General features: G+C 42.1%; 1 protein-coding gene across 1 annotated transcript in view; it reads left to right on the plus strand.

Annotated features, from left to right (window-relative positions):
* Positions 1–321: 321 nt before the first annotated feature.
* LOC139646902 (protein phosphatase 1H-like) overlaps positions 322–23,700 on the plus strand; it is a 37,316-nt gene continuing 13,937 nt past the window's right edge. The window contains exons 1-4 of the mRNA XM_071522682.1: positions 322–554; positions 13,813–13,978; positions 16,884–17,237; positions 23,416–23,528. Coding sequence (XP_071378783.1) covers positions 322–554; positions 13,813–13,978; positions 16,884–17,237; positions 23,416–23,528 — 866 coding nt within the window. The remainder of the gene's footprint in view (positions 555–13,812; positions 13,979–16,883; positions 17,238–23,415; positions 23,529–23,700) is intronic.

The raw sequence follows: 23,700 nt of genomic DNA on the forward strand, positions 1-23,700 counted from the left end.
ACAGCACCCAGTCCGCCCTGCACCTTGCCCGGGAGCCGCTCGTCACTCCAGGATTACGCACCTTTGACCTCCAGCACTGTCAACAATAAGCTGCTCACTGAGATGCCAGTGCGACCAAATCCACCAGCAGCAACCGGTTTGTCACATGACCGGAGTGTGCGCCGTGTGGGCTTATTTCCGCGTTCATTGAGGACTGAATGAGTTGCGGCCGCTGTTGTCAAACGCCTCCGCTTGCACCGCAAAACTACGTCGCCGTGCGGGGAACATCGGGCGGGGGGACTCACGCAATCGCATCGCCTGGACCCACGCTGCGGCAGGACCATGCTTACGCGGGTGAAATCGGCTGTGGCCAATTTTATGGGAGGTATGATGGCTGGCGGCTCCAACGGTGACCATCCCGGCGCCTCGGATTTGCCGCTGAAATTCCCGTACAGCAGACCGGAGTTCCTGGGACTGTCTCCGGACGAGGTCGAGTGCTCGGCGGATCACATTGCGAGACCGATCCTCATACTAAAAGAGACCAAGCGATTGCCGTGGGCCACCGGTTACGCAGAGTGAGTAACCTATGCGTCCATCTTTTCTTCCATAGCACCGTGCAGCATCCTTTGGAAGTGAGCGGATCCTTCCTGGACCAGTGTGAGCACTCAGCAAGGCGTAAACATCAGCAGCTTTTTTTATTATTATTACTATATCGCCTGCGTTATGTGTATACTATTGGAGGTGGGGATAAGGTGTAGGCAGCTGGCCTTTCTACAGTATTTTACACCATAACGAAAAATCCCTATAATATTCCTGTAATGCATTTTAGAAGGATACAATTCAAATATTACAGCAAAATCATAACTCCTTACAGGAAAATGATAGGGACACCATTTTATAGTGAACCCATATGAGATAAAAAAAAAAAAAATACCATTAAATATCATAAGGTCACTGTAAACTCAGTATTGAATAGACCCAATATATAAATCTCTATAGTGATATTATAATGACACCATATGGTAGTGATGCCAAAATGCCATATGATGGTCGTTGTAAACTCACTATTGGGTACCACAGACACACTGTAAGTTCCTACTAGAATATTATAGAGCTTTTTTTTAATAAGGGGAGGTCAAGAGTAAACTGCACTCTCGGTCCAAGCTTTTCTTTTAAACAGCAATAATATGTGTTATAGGCTTCCACCACTGAGACTAAGCAGTAAAGCACTGTTCTATGAGCCCAGCTGTGCTAGTCTGCCTGTTTCAATGCTGTGTTGTGGGTATAGCCTAATACCATGGGATATCTTTCTCAGGGGTTTCAACTGTACAGCATGTCTCAGTATGTTTACAGCTGGTCAGACCTGATCATAGTCTTAAGATGTGTTAGAATGGAAAGCAGTAGTTCTGTGTCCTGTGACTATGGTAGAATGGCAGGTTTACAGTATTTGCTCGTTCAATATTTGCCCTGCCAGCCTCTGTCATCCTGAGTCAACTTGATAATTGAGACCAGCATTGCAGCCAGACCTAAGATCAACTGTTTCATTATTGATATCACATCATATGTTGAGGCGTACAGAATCCATTTGGGCTCCGCTGCATCCTCTTGCCAAGCCAGTAATAAGCCAGCTGTGTTGTCTTTTAAGTGGCCGTATTATAAAGCAACATTTAGTGCTTGGGCCTCGACTCATGAAAAGCTAACTTGTTACTTTGCTTCCACAAAGCGGGCCGTATGTGAGCACAGCTCCAAAAAAAAAAAAAGGAGGTGGAACATGAGAAAATGCAGACCTGGTGAAATATTTTAACTATTTACACGGTCATTTGCTGCTTTTAGGAGATGGAACGTGAGGAATTACTGAATTTGCAGACTGGTTAGTGTAGGATGCCTAACCCCCAGGCTCAAACAAGACCTGTTTTACAAGGAACAACTCAGTTTACTTTCCATTTTGCAGAGTTTACATTTGACAGCACACAAGTCCAATATATTATTTGAACTCAGTGTATTGACAAGTGCACTGACTGTTCCTATTCTCATTATCGTTAATGTCAGAGTGGCCAACGCCTGACAGCACCGAGTCACATTCACTTCTCCTCAGTCGGTCCCAAATAAAGGACCAGGGTGGCCTGTGGTTGGTGAGGCTGGACCTTTACTACAAGGTCACAGGTTTAATCCTTGGGGCAGTCCCAATTACACAGTGTGTAATATGGAAATTTAGTGCCCTGACTTCCTAAATTCACATAGTTGTGGTAGTCGGTTCTGTTTTTTCCCTTCACATAAAGGCTGTTCTTCAGGCTGTTGACAAGCTATTATTTGATTGAGTGACCATTTCCTAGAGCTTAATTGTTTAATCCATGCTCCTCTGCTTTTTGTTTCTCAGCAATCTATTACCCTGGATGATGTTAGACATTCAGTAAGAACATGGTGTGCACAAACTCTCTCTCTCTCTCTCTGCATCTAATGTTTCAACTTTGGCTGCCCTACTGTGAACCCAATTTAGATGTGCAAATGCCTGTCATCTCAAGTCAGCCCCGGCTGCAGACACAACTGACCAGTTCAGTGTCCCTCCCTAGGGCAACATGTAGCCCACAAGAACTAAACAGGACACAGTACTAAGATTGAACCAGTATATATAGTAGTTATGCCTAGTTGCATGGGGCCTTTCTACGAAATTACTTGATTCGCAGGCACTTGTCTGGCAGAGTGGGTGTGTGCATACATCACTAAAGTGAGGACAGGGGGGTGTATGCTTCCTCATGCTAATCTGCCATGAAGAATTTTGAATCACAGGACTGAAAAGACTGGAAGATAAATCTCTCCTATGTTTGGAAACCATCACCCACTCACTGGATGTGCATACGCTCTAAATAGGGCTGCATCATTCTGGCTAAAATGATAATCCCGATTATTTGCAAGATATTGTGATCACCTTTATTTATCAGAATTATTGGTTTCGATGTTATGAGGAACAAAAGTACTTTTTGCATCTTATATCAACATCTTGACTATTTTCGAGGACAGCATATGTTCTGCAAGGAAGTGTTTTGATATTGCCAATATGCAAATATTCTACAATTATAATCTGTGGAAACTAAAATTAGGATATATATGATTATGAAGGATTAGTTGTGCAGCCCTAGCCCTACACCATGAATGGAGGCGATGCAGCCCCCAGTGTGTGTGAGTGTGTGCCTATGTTTTATTAGGTGCCAGCTTGGCGTGGCATCAGCCAGGAGTGAGCGCCGCTGGGGATTTATCAACAGCTGGACGACCAGCAGGCTTTGTTGTTGTGAAATCTCATTGCCAGCGGAGAGAACCTGAGCCCATATTGAGATGATGTGATCCATACAGATCCACTTAGGAGGGTAAACAGGGTCAGATGCCAATGAATCACCCTCTCATCATAGAACTGAAACCCAGGATAGATACACGTAGTCCATCTTGGTGTTTGTGGGTTACAGCTAACTGGCTAGTGTTGGTCGGAGGCTCTCAACAAAGTTATCACTTTTTCTATTTTACAGTCTGTTGACAGTGAAGGCGGACATATGTGTTAAAGTTGACATAGCTGACATGATGACAGGCTAATGAAAATCCAAAATAGGTGTTTTGATTTGCTTCATTATATCGAATACAATGGTTTGGGTGGGCATTTATGAGTGGGGGACAAGTGTGTGAACCTTGCTAGTAGGGCTGCATGATTACAGTGGAGAAAAAAAGGTCATCGCAATGATTGTGCTAGATGTTGTGATCACATGTATGATCATGATTATTGGTTGTGATGATTTGAGGAACCAAAATATTTAACTCCAATTTTGGCATCTTATATCAACATCCTGACTAATTTCAACCACATTCTAAATGAAATGTTTCAATATTGCCAATATGTCAATATTCTAAGAGGATATGGAAATTAAAACAGTGTAGGATTATACAAGATTGTTTGTTCAGCTCTGTCCTGTAGTGTTTTGTTTTTTTGCCTCTCCATGTGTAGGCCGTTCTCTCATTGCTGACCAGGTTGTCTTGGGTTGAGTAATAGATTTGCTCCCAGTGGAGACAGAGGAAGAGCAGTTATGCTTCAGTATGACGAATAATCCTGATGCACGCTCTCTGGGTGCGTGTGCTGTCAGGTCCAGTGAACGCTGTCATTTGAATGGATCAGGGAGCATTGCTCACTCTAGTCTCTCCTGTGTCTTTCTCCTGACACACATAGAGGCTACACTTTTGCCTCATCACATAACGTCTTCATCTCTGCTCCTTTTCTCCCCATTTATTCTTTTTCTCTCTAGGAATCACTAAGTATTGCCAGACATCACTTTTTTTACGTGCAATCATGCACAAGCACTGACCACAAGTGATTCTCCCTTGTGCTGCTCAGTTCACTGCTTGGGTGCGTCCCAAAAATCACTCCCCCTTTCCTCCACTACCTCCTCCTTCCTCCGTGACCCAGAAATTGTTGCCATGTTGCTCTTCTGCCCCACTAGTGGAGACGAGAGAAGCGGCTCAAAACTTGACAAAACTTGAAAAAACATGGCAGGTAATTATTTTAAAATGTACAGTACCACTCCTTTCCAAATGTGGGCTAATTATGCATGTAGATAGGATGGGTCGATATCTCACAAAAACAATGTTGTGAGAGTCAGACTTGTTGGAACTGGTCCAACTGGAAAATTTATTCACCAATGTTGATAGGGCCACTTCATCAATAGCAGATGCCCATTTTTAATGATGGAAGAGCAAATAAACTGTCCCAAAAGGCCTCCACTTTCCCTCGCACCCTCCTCTCCTCCATTCCTTCCTTTGTTGCCTCCAAGTTACTTCCTGGTAGGAGAGGAGTGGTAGGAAGGGAGGGGAGGAACGGAGGAAGAGTGAAAAAGCTTTGGGACACACCCCTTGATTGCCTCACTGGCCCAGTCCCAATGTCACAGACTCACAGACTTTGACGCGCGTTCCCGACAAGTCCGCGAGGGTTCAGGGCCGTCCCACTGTGAAATTGGTAAGTGTGTGAGGGCTCACTGGCGGACTTTATGAGCCCTTTATGCAGAATTTCAGCAAATCTGCATTTCTGTAGACTATGCTTGAGGGAATTACCCACAGTTTATAGCATTTGTGACGTTAATATTCATGTATGTGGAACATTTCTGCCAATACACCTGATACAAAAGAAAAAAAAAACATAATTAAGGAAAAATAACCACAAAAAAACAATTAACAAGAGCTTAGAGAGAAACATCCATGAAAGGATCAAATTACATGCAAGATACAGTTAAAAGAGAAAACATTGCAACATTAAAACATAATAAACAGCTCATTTGAGAAAAAAGAAAGTTAAATTTTCCTAAACGTTTAAGAAGGATGTTAGATGCTGCTAATATAAGCAGCATGTAATATAGCCTTTCTTATGTGATTATTTGTGCTCATTAAGCTTTATTAAAAGTACCGTTTCCTTTCAACGTACCTCCTACTGTTTCTTTTTTTTTTTTTTTTTACATATTCTACATATTGTAATGATGTAGTGCAGGTTAACCTCTAGTAGAATGAAGAGTATTTTCTACATCCATTAGCACAGTATAAACTTTGCAATGTTACAAAACATATACCTAAGGCTATTTAACATTATTCATCAACATTTTTTTCATTTTAGCTTAATAATGCTGTTTAGACAAAAGCGCAAACAAAGAGTAAATAACAAATTGATTAATTGAGGGGAGATAGCAATGTCTGTCGTCGTCAAGGCAACACGTGATACCACAAAGTGCTGTCCCATTTCGAGCCCTCATGACTTCTCGCACTCAGGCACTACAGCTGTGCACACAGGTGACGTCAATTAAGTCTGTGAGGGCTCAGGGCCCAGTCCGTAGGGGGGACATTGGGATTGGACCACTCACTCACTCACTCACTCACTCACTCACTCACTTACTCACTCACTCACTCAGACCCAGTATCAATAATACACATCCCTGCAAACTCAGCAGCAGTCCGATCAATACTCACATCAATATGTCTGTGTTACACACGAACACTACTGCATGTGTTGACTGCAGATCAGCAGACATGCATGTGTGAGCGCATGTCAGCGTTTTATCAGTGTATCTGTGTTGTCATTGCACAGTGTACAGAGTACCAATGATGTATTTTTGAATATCTCCATCCTTTCAAATATTGAGATTTCATTTTTGGGGCAGCGGTAGACTAAAAGGCTAGAGAAGTGGGCTTGTGACTAGAGGGTTGCTGGTTCTCATCCTGCACCACAAAATCTATAGGGAAAAGTGACAAAAAAAGTGACAAAAAAAGTGATAGCTCCAGGGTGTTTAACAGTGTGAGTGTGAAGCAGGGGGTTGCCAAATAAAATAAGTGCATGCATGCTCAGCAAACCTTCCCTGGATAAATAAGGGTTAAAATATATAAAGCAATAAACTATAAATATATATATAAATCCTTTACCCATAAGCCCTCGAGGGTTCCTTCAGTCTTTCCTTCCACATTTCTCACTTTTCATTGTAAAGGAGCTAAATAATAAACTCAGTGTCACACTCAGCTCTAGAGAGCGAGCACATGAGCAGCACTTTACACACACAAAGCTTCCCAGTGGGCAATCACATGATGCAGCACATGTTCTTGTGTTGTTTCTCCCCCTATAAGTCAAAAAGGGACATCCCCATATGAGGCAGACTCAACACAGCACAGTTTCAGTTTACACCAGCTCTCCTTAATGCACAGTTACAGCATGCAGTGTCATTTGAGCAACAGATCTGATGCGCTGCCATAATCAGGTTATAGGCTTACGCAGTATCTTTCCTGGAGATCTGGGAATCTCTCTTAACCTTTCCCAACATTAGCCGCCACTGCAAACATCATGTGCTGTGCCTCTGGTGAAGAAGATCACATCTCCCTCATAACAGAATACACTGACCCTCGAGCCAGGCTTAAACTTAAGATACAATAAAAATATAAAACTTTAATGATCCCCGTGGGAAACTGGGGCACTGCAGCAGTAAATAGCAACAGGATACAGCCAATAAAAAAATAATAAAAACATAAAAATAGAATGCAAGCAGGAATATAGCAAAGGAGGGTTACATATTTAACAACTGACATTTTCAACACTAGACTATGTTAGGTAGAATGTATGAATGAAAAGTATGGGGGGAAAGGTATGGATTACAGCATTATTAGGGTGTCCAAAATAACAGGCAAAGAAAAGAATGAATGCAGAATATATGTATGAAATGAAAATATACCAAACATGAAATTGGTGGAAACTTGGTGGCACTGTTGGCTGTCTTTATATGCAGGAAAAATTCCCTTTGGGGCTAATTAATGGTGCCTTAAGTAAGATGTTACTGTCCCATAGCATAGCAAGTGATGATAGTGGTGATGATGGGCGTTTAGTAGGGTTGCTGATCAATACCAACGACTCAACAGTTACTTTGCCAGGTGCTGAAGTTTCTGGCTTTTGAAAACTCACACCTTTGGCAGCAGGACGGTGCTATGAACCAGTGACAGGCGTCACAACACATTTCGTTCTCAAGCCAAAAAAAGCAAATGACAAAGCAGTATTATTTTTCATTGTATTATATATTACCTCTTCACTTCACTGATTGAATGTGAAAATGTGACTTCTGTATTTCTGTCCATTCTATTCTATTCTATTCTATTCTATTCTATTCTATTCTATTCTATTCTATTCTATTCATTCAAGCCCTAAACCCTGGTTTTTGCTTCCTTTTCTCCCTGATTTACATCATAATTATAGTGATCTGGCAGTGATCAGCCTTCTTACATATGTACAGTGATTGTGTAGCCAGCTGCCTTGTAATCGCTGCTGAAGAACAAACTTGCCCAAGATGAAGCAAGGAAACTGAGGGCTTGTTGAATGTAGAAAATCAGTCAAGGACCGCACAATGGCTCCGCACCTAGCATGTAGCACTGCAATTAGGCTACCTGTGGTTTGTGAACGATGTGATTGTAGTACTCATTGCTACAGTTTTAGCTTATTGATGACTTAGCATCACTCATGACAAGAACCTCTACGTTTGTGGTCCTGATAGAAGACACAACAAATGATGAAATGCAAATACAGGCAGGATAATCCAGAACAGAGCAAGGGTCCAATTTAAAAAATCTAATTTAAAAAATTAGACCAGCGCTACTTTCAAAGTAACTGTTGTTTGTGGTATTAAACATAACACCTCTGTGTTATGTTTAATACCACAAACAACAGTTTTGCTTTGTTGCAAAAAGGGTAACACTTTATTTAAAGCAAAAAGTGAGGTATCAGATGCACATTCTTACACTTCTATCAGAAAAAATACATGTATTGTAACGCATTATGACAGTGGTTCTCAATGGGGGGTCCGGGGACCACCAGGGGTCCTTGAGGGCATTCCAGGGGGTCCCCCAGCAAATTGCTGAATTGTTAAACTTCATTATTTCATTTACAAGAACGATTATAGAATGTAGGAGAATGACTGTTTTGATCATAGTTTCTCTGTTATCTCTCTACCTACAACACAGATAGTCATGGAATTTTGGACAAAATCATATCTAGGAATAAAAATATTCTCAGAGTTGTGTCTGAGAGACAGAATCTCATCAAATGGGGGTCTGTGGGCCTAATGTGGACTAAATTAGGGGTCCTTGATATGAAAAAGGTTGAGAACCACATCATTATGACATGCATTAGAGAGAATCTGGTATTATTGTATAAGATTGTTTTAAGCTATATTGACCCTGAAAGTATTCACTCGGGAGGGTTTTTGCAAAACCTCAAGCCACGTGGTGCTGAGGAAAATTTCCCAGCAGCAAGGAAGGGAAGTCACACACGAGATTACAGCGCAGACAGAGTAATTAAGGTCATAGCATTGTCTCAGATATGAAGAATTGAAATGAGGTAACTGAGGATGACAGGCCCTCGCCTCAGACACAATTCATCCCTCAGGGTGTGGAAGGCTTTTCCTCTCAGATCAGAGATGAAAGCCTTGAAAGCTCAACTGTTGTTAATCTTGTGATCCTCCAGGGTCAAATGAGCATCACTCTCTGCAGCGCTTTGGTCTCAGACACGGATAATGATGGCTGAAATTTGTGGCCTCAGTTCCTCGTGTGAAGTTAGGGCGAGGCTCAAAGTGTTTGAGGTCACGGGTGTCACCTTTACTTCACCAAACTACAACAAATCTGCCTTGTCATTCACAGACTCTGCTCTGGCCAGCTTCTCTGTGAGATCTGATTCATTGATCTGAGATCAGTTCCTTTAGGGTTATAAGGATGGAATTACATGCAAAAAGGTGTGATCTAGCACAACATTATGATAGTGCAGTAGACACTGTATTATGCAGCATGAAATCATAAGTCTGGTTTATAAAGTAAATTTAGCCGCAAGGTGCTTGACACAGCAACCAAAATCACAAGTTCAAAACAATTGTGTGTGTGTATTTGTATATTTGACATCTGAATTTTTCAGCGTTTTTCCTGCATTTTTTTCATCTGAACTATCATGCATGAGGTTTGTGAAGTTCTGATGCAAAGTGACTTCCTTGCCATACTTACCAATGTGGGAAACTCCTCGATATTCACAATCAGACCTACCCAGCAACACGTAACCCGGTCTTATTTAGACACTATAGGGGATGTGTTATCATTAGCTTATAGAATGGGGAAGTGGGGAATTGCCCATAGTGCAAGAGCCTAATTAAAGTCGATCTTACTGTGTGAACTTCAGCTCATCTCCCTGTCAATTTCCTGTCAATTTTACAACCCACTGTGTTGTCTTAGCTGGAGACAGAGGATCCCTGCTCTGCTGTGTCCATCCCCTTCACTCAATTAGGATTGTTTATATAGGATCCTGCAGGCAGCACCATATGGAAACAACTATGACTGTGTCTCATATTACTGTGTATCCATAGAATGTCTCATTAATTAATTTCTCATTAATTCTAGCTTGACTAGATTGAGACTGGGTTTAATTATAGACTCACGCAGACTAACTGGATACTTGCCGGGGACAGCTAATATGCTAGCATTGCTACCAGTCTCTCTTTATGCTTTTTTAGCATAAAAAATGTATTAATTGTTATTATTTTACAGTCTTTTACAGCCAAATGTGTAAAAATTGATACAAAATACAAAATAGACAACTAAATACATAGTTTAGAAGGGAACATACAAGCATGGGACGACTGTGTACCCAGGTAGCACATTTTGTCCCTGTGTCCCTGCTTAGCGCTACCTTCCTGTGGGTATCTACGCTGTCATTTGTAGACCTAACTTCCCATAAGGTGTGACTAAACAGAGAATGCCTGGAGTATTGTTAACTAGTGAGTGTGTGCTTGTCCATGACTACAGCAGCTCCCAGCAGCAGTGAGTGCACCATCTGCCAGGTGTTGTATAATGCATTATTCATGTGTCTTTCTGTCCTCTGCCCCACATGCGTCGCTCTCATGCTGAAGTATACCTTTTTGGAGCATATTTAAAGAGAGTGCATGTGCTGAATTACTTTATCTTACTTTCTTTAATTCTTTATCTTGGACATTCTCATACACATTACATAAAAAGATTTAGGGCGGAAGGGTGGTGTAGTGGGAAGAGCATCCCATAGCTGAAAGGTCACAGGTTCTATCCCCATATCTGCCAAACAGCCATATGTCCTTAGCAAGACACTGAGCTGCTTACTTGCTGACTCAGTGTAAGTCACTCTGGGTAAAATAGTCAGTTAAATGGTAAAGAAAAACAACACAAAATCAGGAAAGTGCAGACTTGTAAAACAACGGAAATAATCTTTGATACTTCTATGTTGTTAAAGGAATACACAAGGTTATTGGGAGATTGTCCTGTTAAGTCAACTTACCTGTTAGGTGAAGAGAACAGAGACACCAAAATCATCCATGTGTGAATGTTCACTCTGGTGCTCCATGCTAACACTTCAACAAACACTATGTTGAGTGATAGTAGGTTCATCTCAAAAGGTAAGTAATGTTAAATGATATGTGGCTAGGTTTGGCAGTATGTTTATCACAGAGATTGATAAAATTCACAAAAAATATGATACAAAAATAATGTAGGTACTTTTTCCAAACAACCAGGCTACTACTACTTTTCCTGTTTCCATAGGAAGTGAGTGTGGTTGGCAGGGAGAGACTGTGTACAGCTAAAAATCACTGAGTAGTGGATTAATACGTGGTTGCTCACTTGAAATAGTTAAAAAAATAAACCCACATCAGCCATGTTGAGCTAATGATATTTCGTTTTTAAAATGTATGAATCTACATGTGATATTGTATAATAATAACCTTTATTTAACTAGGAAGTCACATTGAGATTAAAACCTCTTTTACAAGTGAGACCTAGCCAAGACAGGGTCAAATAGCAGCATCAAACACATAACAGGACAACAACATCAAATCACAACAGCAACAATAGGTACAACAAGAATACATTACATAATACAGTGCATAAACAAAAACAAGGCAGCAATATTTAGTCATGTGTTTGTTAGTTGAAGCAACTGCAGCTAACAGTGACCACTTCCATTATTCTAAGTTTAAAATCATATAAAGAGATAAGGGTCTCAAGTTTGAGATTGGCCTGCAAATCGTTCCAGGACCAAGGACCATAGCAGAACAGGCTTGATTTGCCAACCTCTGTTCTGCTAGAAGGCACTTTAAACTGAAGCCATTTGTGCGACCTAAGATTATGACTGCTTTGCAAAAATAAATACTTCTGGCTTAAGTAAATAGGTAATTTGCCTGAAATAATCTTATAGACTAAAATGTACCAGTGTAGCCTACGCAAAGTGAGGGATGACCATCCTACCATGCTGTATAAGGTACAATGATGGTTTATTACTAAGAGATCGGTCTTTTTGCTTTGGACAATGCTAGTCTCCTAATATCACTCAACATAGTGCTAAAATGTTAGCAAAGCCAACAATCTGGGGACACATGGATGATTTTGGTGTCCATGTTCTCATCACTTAACGGGTAAGTTGACCAAGAGGACAGTCTCCCACTAACTGGGTGTATTCCTTAAAAATGTTTTTTTTCAGTATGCATACTCTCATAACATACTGTACATGTATACCAGCATTTGCTGCTGAGTATCGTCTGTCACCAGCAGCATCCAGGAATTGTTGCCATATCTCAATATTGATAAATGCAAAATTACCTCTTGAAAAGTTAGATCCAAGCCACTGAGTTCCTCCTAAAATGTGAAAAATTCAAACCAGCCAGAGAAATGTTCTTTAACAAACTCAGCTCCCAGGATGACAAGTCCAGACTAGGAATTGTCCTGGGAGAAGGAAACACAGCAGATCTGACTGCACAATATGTGTTAACCTGCCACAACCTGAGGAACAGTGAGTGACCAACCAACACATGTGCGCACACACACACGCACACATTTTAACAATTTATTTATGTCTACATAGGAGAAAACGTACAAGGACACAAATATTGAAGGTGCAGTAGAGTACATTCACAAAATCATGGACCAGTGGCATAGGTCTTCACAATACAAAACATAATACTCAGTTCTCAAGGGTATAAGTAGCAGCGTCTCCGCCATATATGGCGGCTGCCAATAATAGCAGAGACAGCACAGTACTTTGCAAGCCGTTTAGCCCCCTTTTTGGGCATCCCAAGTTGTTGAAGCCCTCTTACAACCAACCTGTGAGTGTGTCCTAGGCTGCCAAATATGAAAACAAGTAGTCTGCACCTATAACCCAGCTCTAAGATGGTATTTAGGAGTGGTTGGTATTTAATGACCTTGGTCATAAAGGCTTCCTCTAGGCTGGAGTCAAAGGTGCAGGCTACCTCTAAAACAAACACTTCTTTGGACTCTTCATTAACCACTACAACATCCGGTGTATTGGCAGACAGATGTGAAAAAGAACCTGGGATACTATTACAGAGATGGAACATGGAAGGTTTGACACAGGAATGCTTGTACATTCTCACTGAGGGTGGAAAATGGTTTGATAAGTCCTTCGCTATAAGGTCCACTATTCTGTTGTGACGTGCTATGTACATTCCTTTGTAAGCAACGGAGGTGAGGGGGTCAGTTATAATGTCCTCTGAGACCCTCACAGTCTCAGAGTCAGACCACACCCACTCCAGGGACACTCCAGTTCGGACACAAAGATCGTTCAGATCTGGCCAATCTGACCAGACCCCAAAACCAGCAGAGTGGGTGTCGAGTTTCCAACTGGGTTTCCTTCTGAATCCAAGGAAGTGGGGCTCTGACTCCCTGGCCAGTGGGACCTTGCGTCTCCTTAGGTCCAGGAACAGGGAGAATCACACACACACACACACACACACACACACACACACACACACACGTTGACCAATATGTTGTGTTTTTGATTCTTTTTTTATTGAATATATTTTTTATTGTTGAACTGTTATGACTATTGATAGTCATTATATGATGGAGTGCTAACCCAGCACACTCGCACACACACACACAGACGCACACACTCGCACACACTCGCACACACACACACACACACACACACACACACACACACACACACACTCTGTACCTTCATGCTTTGGCAACATTGTTTGTAAACTTTCATGCCAATAAAGCAAATTGAATTGAATTGAATTGAATTGAGTGAAAGCCTGTTATGACAAAGATGACAACCCATGTCCTGGATACAGTTCATACCTCATAAGCATGGTTTATAGACTAGAGTTCAACATGAAAGTAAGAAAGTGGTGCTGGGTACTGGTCCCTAGAGCAGCATTTTAGTAGCTGACCATTCATGAACTCCTTTAGATGTTCTACCAAAGTGAAATATTGCTTTAATTCCCTCCTTTGTCCTGTCATCCCCTCTTCATCCAGGGTGATCAACGCAGGAAAGAGCACTTTAAATGAGGACCAGGCGTGCTGTGAGGTGCTGGTGGTCAAAAGGAGAGCTGCAGGAAGCTCCACACCCACCCGGCCCACCATGACCCGCAGGAGGTCCTCCCTGCCCAACGGAGAGGGCCTGGGCCTCCGGGAGAACATGGTGAGTCAATCTCAAGAGTCAGATTCCAAAAATTTTCTGTAAGAATCCATCCGTCTTATCAGCCTAAATCACAAAGTGGGGCTGCAACAGAGAAGACCATCCCATCCCCCCCTAATTGAGATAGCATAGATTCACCCTGTTTGCCCAAATGAAATTCTGGTGTCCGGTATTTTGCCCACAGGGTTTGATGAATTGAAACTTAAGACTGAAATGCAAACTGTCTCCTAAACAGCAGCAAGCGAATGCTCTGTCCAGAGAGAACTGGACAGGTCCAGGTTGGTAAACATGAGCGTGCTGTGTGCAGTTTTCTGGCATCACATTACACGATTTCTCGGTATTGAAGTTCAGATTCTTCAAAATGTTACCTCTCGCTGCCATTTGGAGCTGCCAACGAGTGAAGTTGGCTAGTGCAGCTTTTAAAGTGACACCTCCTCTTATAAAAATAGTTCACTGCACAAATTAAAAACAAATTCTGGTGCTTTTTAAAATTTTGCACACTGCAATCTGTCTTTTATCCGTCATTTATTGACTCTTAATCTCTTATATTTCTTAGGACAAGTGAAAAAAATCTTAATTCAAGAACATTTCAATAATTGCATTAGGAATTTTCTTTTGAATTCTTTTGAATCAAGTGTTATTTTCTTCACACTAGTGGAGTGAGCCATCTTGTACCTTGTTTAAAGATATCAGCACTTGTTTCTAGAAAACACCTGAAACAAATGAAACTGCATTGGAAAATTGCATTGGTGAAATCTTCTCACCTCTCTTCACTTTTTTAAAAGACACTGGAAAGACTGGAAAGGAGACTAAATGACTGATTTCAGTATAGGAAACTTCACTCCCAGGTCAGAAAAATGATAACACTTATCACAGACTGGCTCCTTTATATTTTAGCATTTATTCAGTGATGAAATCCAGGTAATGATGTTTTTTTTCCAAAGTGGCTGTAGTCCTTGAATGTCCCCGGGGCTTGCTGATGGGACCCGCTGTCCCCTCGTTCTGTCCCGTCAGCAGTTTATTGGAGCGTACAGCACAGTGTCCTTTACATGCCACAGTGGCCATCAGCACTGCTAGACAGCCACCCAAGCGGGCAGGCACACACGAGTACATTTTGCGCGCAGAAACACACATGAATGCGTAAGTACACACATATAGAAACACACTCAGATACACACTCAAAGATGCACACAGACACACACACACAAACTGTACCACTGGCCACTGCGTGACTAGTAAAACAGAGAAAAATGACTTGGAAGTTCATCTCGTCCCGTCTGAAGTATTGCTGGAACAGAAGTGGACTGTATACCTTTTAATAGCATTATGGGTATTATTTTTGTTGATAGGAAATGGAAAATCTAGTCATGATCTTTCAACATTAAAACACACAAAAGTAGTCACTGTTGTTCTGCCTTTGTAGGGCAGCATACTGTATCCAATCCATACAGTATACCTAAGCACTTTAGATTAGGGAACACATATTAACTATTAAATTGCTTATTAACATGCATATTAGTAGTGTATTGGTTCATTATTAGCCATTACAAACCACGTATTAGCATCTTATTCTGCACTATTTTATTGTATTGTAAGTATATCCCATTAACTATGGTTTGTCCCTCAAAAGCCTCCTAATTAGTGCTTATAGCAGTCAGTAAGGAAGGTGTTGCACATGAATTGGGCTCTTAGTATGCTTTGCTCAGTATGGGGCGTATAAGGTGCTAGTATTATTGACAGAAATTATTAAACGTTTTTGAGGGAAAGCCTATAGTTAATAGTTAATGTGTTCCCTAATCTAAAGTGTTACTGCTGTTTTTCCTTCACTGCACTGATACACTTAATTCAGTCACTGGCAGTTGTAGCTTTTGTACCGGGCTGAAACCAACAGCTGAAACCACCAAACATTGATGTCTATTTCCTGTATTCATCCCTCTCAGCCCACCACCACTTCACTAAGGCCTACCCAGAGCCTTCAGCAAACTCATGCAAGTACCCTATGACTCACTACTGCAGTGATACTAGACTAGTAAGAGTAGTGTAGAGCCTTTCTAGTGCTCTTTGCTTGCTTCATAGGCTCATGTTGTTGAGTCAGACTGCACTGCGCTTGGAAAATCCAAGCTTTGTGTGTGCAAATGTGAGCTAGTAACGATCTGTATGTCCTAGCACTGCAAGGAGATGGTATGGTTTGCGTTATCCTGCAATCACACTGCGAGCAGCTTGGACGATGGGTCGCTCTGTTCTGACCGAGTGTGGGCGGTGCAAGAGGCTCCGATTGCATCTTTGTAGTGGTCTCATGCAGTCACAAAGTTTTGAAAAGGAAAATTATGTATTTTCGCTGCTTTGGTGTTGCCTCTCATAACCTTACATAATTTTGATGAGTTAACATAGCTTGCAATTGAAAATAAACAGAGAAAACTGTAGAGCTTACAACAAAACTTTAGAGCTTAATATCGATCAACCCCAATGATGGATGCAGCTGTTTTCCAAGTATAATCTTTGAGATGTTTATTGTTGTCTTTCGTTGCTGTAGTCAACTTCTCATCCATTTTCCACTTGCAAGGCAGAACTATTGTTCATTAAAGAAAATCACATCAGTAGGGAAGCGCAGAGATCTGATTGGCTGTTGATGGCCGATGACTGCGAAAAGTTCAGCTTGATAAGCTTGATGGCTGTCCCCACATCAGTTGAGTTTCCCTGGTCGTTCAGCTCTATGGGAAATTAATGGACTTTCGGTTACTTGTCGATCATGTTGCTTGCAGTGTGAATATAGGGTAAGACAAACTTCTTCAGCTCATGTGCTTTACCCTGCAGATGTAAACGGTGACATTATTGGTTATTAATGTGCCTGTGCTTTAATGTTTGTGTGCATGATTGATTTTCTGTCTGTGTATTTGTCTGGATCCAGGACTCTGAGGGCCTAAACTTCCATTACTGGGCGTTGTTCGACGGCCACGCTGGCTCCGGGGCTGCTGTGGTGGCCTCCCGCATCCTCCAGCACCACATCGCCCTGCACCTCCAGGAGGTGGTGGAGATCCTCTGCACTCCGAACCTGCTGCCCCCCACATGCCTGGGGGAGGAGCTCATCAATCACCACCTCACCCCGACGTCCCACCGCGCCCTCACCAGGGCCGCCTCGCTCCGGGGGGCCGCGGGGGCGCCGGGTTCCCCCAGCACCCCGCCCACACGCTTCTTTACTGAGAAGAAAGTCTCACAGGAGAGCCTGGTGATCGGAGCCATCGAGAACGCCTTCAAAGACATGGTAGGGGGTTGCATTTGATTTAGAGTAGAGAGCTCAAAGATGTTTCACATGTCGAAGGAATACATTGATTTTTTGACAAATAAGGCGTTTGATCAACTCTCTCTCCAGTAATGAGAAAATTATAGCAGTTTTACCTCTGTATAGACAGTATTTTTTTGCCTAAGGTGTTTTTGACATGATGCAAACCTCACGCACACCATCTATTATACATACACAGTGTAATAAAACATATTCATTCAGTGCTACCAGTCCTCTTGTTGCACAACGTTAGGCTGACTACACACTTGTTATGTGGGCTTTTGGCCAGTTCAAATCCCCAGACCGGCTGTGAAAAAAGTGAATGAGTGACACTCTCCTCTCCCTTAACAGCTACCACAGAGGAGCCCTTTAGCAAGACACTTAACCTCCAGCTGCTCAGTGACCAGCTGTAGCAGACTGTTGTTGTTCTGGGCAGCTTCCAGGTGTGAATGTATGAAACTGTGTCAGTGTGAAGCAAGGTGTTGCTGGAAAAGAGCAAGCGTGCTCTATTGACTTTCCCTGGAAAAACAGATGTAAAAACAAAATTTGCTCCTTAAGTCAGTGTATTCCTTTGATATTGTTAAATGGGTTAAAGTGTGCAATCCAAATAACCATTAAGCTAAGAGTTATATTTTTTGACTTACCTACATACATTCTTTATTCACTATACACACATAACAGAACTCTGTAAACACTGCACAATGTTGTAAACTGTAAAATCTATATAGAATTTACAAATTGCTTTCCATTGACTACAGCACACACACACAGAGGGCTGCCACATTTATCAGTAACAGTGCACAAATGGGGAAATCAGTATGCTTACTAAACATTCATTACACTTGAATTATTTACTTAGTCAATTGATATTGATTCTCTGTAATTAGATAATCAAGTGATATGCACAGAGGCCACCCAGTTCACTGCTGTTGGGAGAAGCATATAGACACTGAATACTCTCTCCCTGTTAACTCCGACCTGCGGGTATATATATATATACTGTATATAAATATAAATATAGGCCAAGCCTCTTCAGTATATGACACGTCTTTGCTCTTAATTAAGTTGAAATGAGCTCGCCTGGAGTGTCGACCTCCTGTAGCAGCTCTGAGAGAAGAGTAGGCGTTTTACCAGCTGGGCGCAGGCGATAAGGCGCAGGAGGTCGGCATGTGATCACACAGACACACACACACACACACACACACGCCAAACCCCAAGACCAACATACCAGCATACGTGCACACACGCTCATACACTCACACACACACACATACACCCACTCACTGTTTTCAATCCATTATGCATGACTATTCCCCTCAAATCAGAAGCATATGGTGCCAGTCAGTCAGCCAGTCAGTCAATCAGTCAGTCAGCCAGCCAACAGCGGCGGAGCCAGCAGAAGTGATGTACATTCCCCTTCTAGCTGCCGCAGGTCACAAACACTCGCCATCTGGCCATGCTGTAAGTGGATGTTGGAGACTTAGCTCATGCAGAGGCCAAGCGGTCAAGACCAGAGCCAATCAAAACAGTGCAGGCCTGCCTGACAGGCTTTGGGGAAACAGAGGGCAGAGGTCACTGACCTCTTGTCTCATCTTAACCTTCAGTCTTCCATTAACAATCTCTCCTGTGTTTGTCCTATGTTGGGTTGAGAGGGAGTAATGATCTTATGCACTGTTAGAGTCAGAGAGTGAAATCTGTAAGTCTCTCTGAGCATGCTGGAGCATTGCTTATTCTGAAGTCAAACTGGTTTTGTACACCGTTGCAGACTTGGGTGAAATAGTGTTGGCAAATATTTCTTAGTTTGCCACATAATCAGTGCCACGAAGTTTAAACAATCACAGGACTTTTAATAGAAAGTCTGTTTAGTATACTTTTCTGTGATTGACAGCTTAGCTAACGTAATCTGAATAGTCCTGATGCTGCCAACCCCGCCCACCTGGCACTCCAAGCGGGCTAAAACAGATGCTCCGAATTATTTGCCAATAATGCTCGACCCACATCTGCACAGTACAGCTCCTGACATACTGCGGCATTGAGACTGTGTGCTTCGCTAAAGGCTTAAATTTGTGCTGTGGTTGAAAGCACTTGGGGAAGTTAAATTAGATCTTGATAGAGGGCAGCACAGATTAATCTCGTTAGCAAATGCAAACACTGACTACATCCTGATGCTTCCACCTCTTGACCACTAGGTGGTAGTGTGCAATTAGCAATTTTTTAGCAAGCTGTACTCCCATGCAACCTGACCTAATGTATTGGGGATGTTATGCCTTGGTGTGTGTTGGTGTAATTAAAGCTTGAATAATCATTGCTTAATGAATTGATAGACCTATTGTGAATTTCTGTTTAATGATGATGTCATTTTGATGGGACGTGATGTGATTTTTTACATGATTTTCAATAGAATTGTATTGTAAATTATTTACAATATGAATAAAACATTGACTGGTCACTGAAGCTGGAGAGGGTTATAATGCCATAATAAATGGTGTTAAAATGGAGTGCCATGTATTTGGCTGACATCAGCAGTGATCCAGCTTTTGAATAGGATTTAGATGGGATGCTAAAACCCGATGATGATTCAGTCTTCACTATATATTTAGCTCTCCACTCCAATTCCTGATTTCATAATGCAATAGAACTGGCATCTGCCTTTCTCTGCCTGCCTCTCTCTCTCTCTCTCTCTCTCTCTCTCTCCCTCTCCCTGTCGATCTCTCTCTCTGTCTCTCTCTCTCTTTCCATCTTTGCCTCTTCTCTCTCTTGTCAAACATTTCTGCCCACGACTCTCACCAATCAACAAAAAACATCTAGCTGTCTCTCCTGTTTCCCTTCTCTCCTCTCTCTCATGCCTCCATCCCCTCCAGCTCTTTCTCCAGCTCTGAATCTGCACTTTTCACCCTCTCTCTCTCTCTCTCTCTCTCTCTCTCTCTCTCTCTCTCCATTTTTTCTTGAAGGGGAATTGAACTGAAATCCACCATTTCAAGCAATGCAATTAATCTTTAATGCAATTCAATCTTTAGCTTAAAACTCGCATAACAACAACATGAATGTGTATTTTGGTAGTTTTTGGAAAATATGAATAGATTATTTCTAAAGTGCCTTATATCCATTTTCAACTGATGTTCATTATTCAATATTTCAAAGATATATAGAGCATCCAGCCTGTTAAAGCATTTTGTCACTCATGGGCTTAAGTTACTCACTCCACCATCGTTTATTTTTATTTTGGTAATCATTAATTTTAATATATAGTATATGTAATCTGGTTCAGATGGTAGGTATCTCAGCTTGGAACAAAAATCTTCACATCTACTTTTGCTGTGTAACAACCTTAATGTCAATTTTGGCAGAATTCCCCCTTAAACGCCCCCATCTTCTTTCTTTAATGAAGCTCATTCTTTAAGAAAATGGAAAGTGTCAGAGAATGTGGGAAGGTTCGATATCACTTTAAATCTCTGTCTCAGAGTTCACTACCAAGCCTCTGTATCTTATCAGAGGGATTCGCCTTTAATTCGCCTCTGACACGAATCACTGCATTCCTATGGAAACGGCCTGTTTGCGGAGAGGCTGCCAGAGCCCGATAAACACACAGCGACGTGTAAACATCAAACAGAAAGCGTGGCTTAGAGACAGAAGCTTATCAGTGGAGCTGACTGTTGGCCCAGGACAGGCATAAGAGGGGAAGAGATCTCTGGCCAAATCTGCTTCTCCTTGGCCTAAGACATTTATCTGTAGCCCCATAGGAGGTATTGTGTGTGTGTGTGTCTGTCTTTTATGTTGTATGTCTGTAACTAACCGTCACTGTATGAATACATATTGACAGTTACAGTGGGTGTGTGTTAGTGTGTGTATGTGTGTGTGTGTGAAGAAGTGTCTGAAAAGATGGGAGTAATGGTACTGTAGTTTGTTGAGGTGAGATATGTATGTGTGTGTGTGTGTGTGTGTGTGTGTGTGTGCAGTGTGTATGTACTGTGTGTGCAGTGTGTGTGTGTTTCCTTGATGCTCTCTGTTAAGAAGTGTCTGAATGATAGTTAAAACTTTACTGTATTAAGAGGCCAGTTATTGTAGTTTGGTGGTGTGAGATGGCTTCTCTCTCTCCCTGTCTCTCTCTCTCTCTCGCTCTCTGTCTCTCTCTCTGTCTCTCTCTCTCTCTCCCCATCTCTCCCTCTCTCTCTCCATCTCGTGGTCGGTCTGCCTGCAGGTTGTTTTGCTTGGTTGTTGGATTCTTCCTAGCGGAAGTCGCGAGGAGAAAGGTGTAGATGTTTATGCAGACATTTTCATTATTAAAGACTTTGCCTGCAGCAAGAGGCATTGGATACAGCTTGGATAAATATGTATGGCTAGCTATGGATTCATAATTCATCCAGGGTGAAGGACACATTTGTTCTCGACACCCCCCCCCCACCACCACCACCACACACACACACACACACACACACACACCTCTTTCCCTCCCTCCTCTGCACTCCTTGTCCCCTCGCGCCTGAGAAATGTGTTGCTCCTCCAAGCAGACAGCAGTGGTGTGTGTGTGTGTGTGTGTGTGTCTGTGTCTGTGTCTGTGTGTGTTGGTGGGTGATGGCATTAGGGCACTGTTACCGGAAAATAAGATATAGTGCAGTCATGCAGAAACACGAACACACACTCACATACACACACATACACTCATCCACATGAAATGTATACAAAATGTACACATACAATGCATAAGTACAACATACAGTGCAGACAAGCCCACACATACACACACATGCACACGTACACACACTCACATCCAGTCACAGAAATAAGCATATTTCTATATACACATGCAGTACTTATCCCCCACCCCACACACACACACACACACACACACAAGTATACATGCATACTAGGGCTGGGCAATATATCGATATTATATCGATATTGTGATATGAGACAAGATATCTTAGATTTTGGATATTGTAATATTGTGATATGGCCTTTACCCACTTAGTCATTATATCCACATTACTGATGATTATTTATCAAAAATCTCATCGTGTAAATATTTTGTGAACGCACCAATAGTCATCCCTACAATATTGTTGCAATATCGATATCGATGTATTTGGTCAAAAATATTGTGATATTTGATTTTGTCCATATCGCCCAGCCCTACTTACAACTGAACATTTAGCCCACTTCGTAGTAAATACAGAGATATATATTGTGTATCGCCATTCAGCCTAAAAATACCGAGATATGATTTTTGGTCCATATTGCCCAGCCCTAATGCATACACACATGCTTGCATCCAGACACACATACATTGTGACACTGCTGTCTCCTATCAGACAAGCACACACATATACGAACACACACACACACACACACACACACATAAAGCAGTTGTGATCAGATGGTGGTAGGCAGCAGCGCGGCAGAAGGCGATATGCTTTAGATGGGGTGAACCTCCCTCAGGGGAAAACATGTTAAGGACGGACTTGCTGTAAATGTATTAGCTGACGTTTTTCATCCCACTCAATCTGCTGATAGGTGCGTAGGGATGTTTTGGTGACTCCCAAGGGTGCCTCCATTCTCCCCGGATAACTTCCTGCTTTTCTTTGCCATTAAAGCCCCCTTAGGACCCATTAACGGCAGGCCAACAATAACCAAGGACAGTATAAAAGGGTTAAATGAAGTGTGAGCAGCTTGGTTCGAATTTATGTTAGCATTTTGATTAATTCAGTGACAGGTTAATTATTCATCTAATTAATGAACTGATAGCATGGATTTTTTTCAAATAATTTTTTGGTTTAATTAGCACAAAATTAATCTGGGCTAATTAACTGTCGTAATAACCAGTGGTCCCTCCAAACTTTCGCTCGTCTTTTTGGTTTCCATTCCGTTTTATTGCTCTTTGACTTATGGCGCTCTTGATTAATGAATTCATTATGGTGCTATAATTAATAATAGCATCATGCCAGATTTTAAATATCAGGTCAATATTTTACTCCGTATCAGGTTCTTGGTTAAATGGTATGTGGCGCTGCTTGATAGGAAAAAGTTTTTGAAGCCTCTGATGATTAGAAGCGCGATTATGTGCAGAGGAAGGGGTTTGGATTATGTGCTCTCATCTGAGGATTAATTCCTGTGTGTATGTGTGTGTGTGTGTGTGTGTGTGTGTGTGTGTGTGTGTGTGCAGGACGTACAGATAGAAAAGGAGAAGGCGGTCTACAACATCTCAGGGGGCTGCACTGCTCTGGTGGTTGTCTACATACTTGGGAAGCTCTACGTGGGGAACGCCGGGGACAGCAGGTGACACACACACACACACACACACACACACACTCTCACACACACACACACACACTCAGACACGCAGCGTGCCCTTGCAGAGAAACACACAGAACGTATAGACGCACTCTCTCCTCTGTGCCGCTCACCTTCTCTTGCCCTGCAGCCGGCAGCAGCAGCGTCCCATGCAGCC

The sequence above is a fragment of the Centroberyx affinis genome, unplaced genomic scaffold (genome assembly GCF_046629955.1).
Source record: "Centroberyx affinis isolate AG114_WGS23_722 - 3 ecotype Tasmania unplaced genomic scaffold, CSIRO-AGI_Caff_v1 ptg001013l_1, whole genome shotgun sequence".
Classification (NCBI taxonomy): Eukaryota; Metazoa; Chordata; class Actinopteri; order Beryciformes; family Berycidae; genus Centroberyx; species Centroberyx affinis.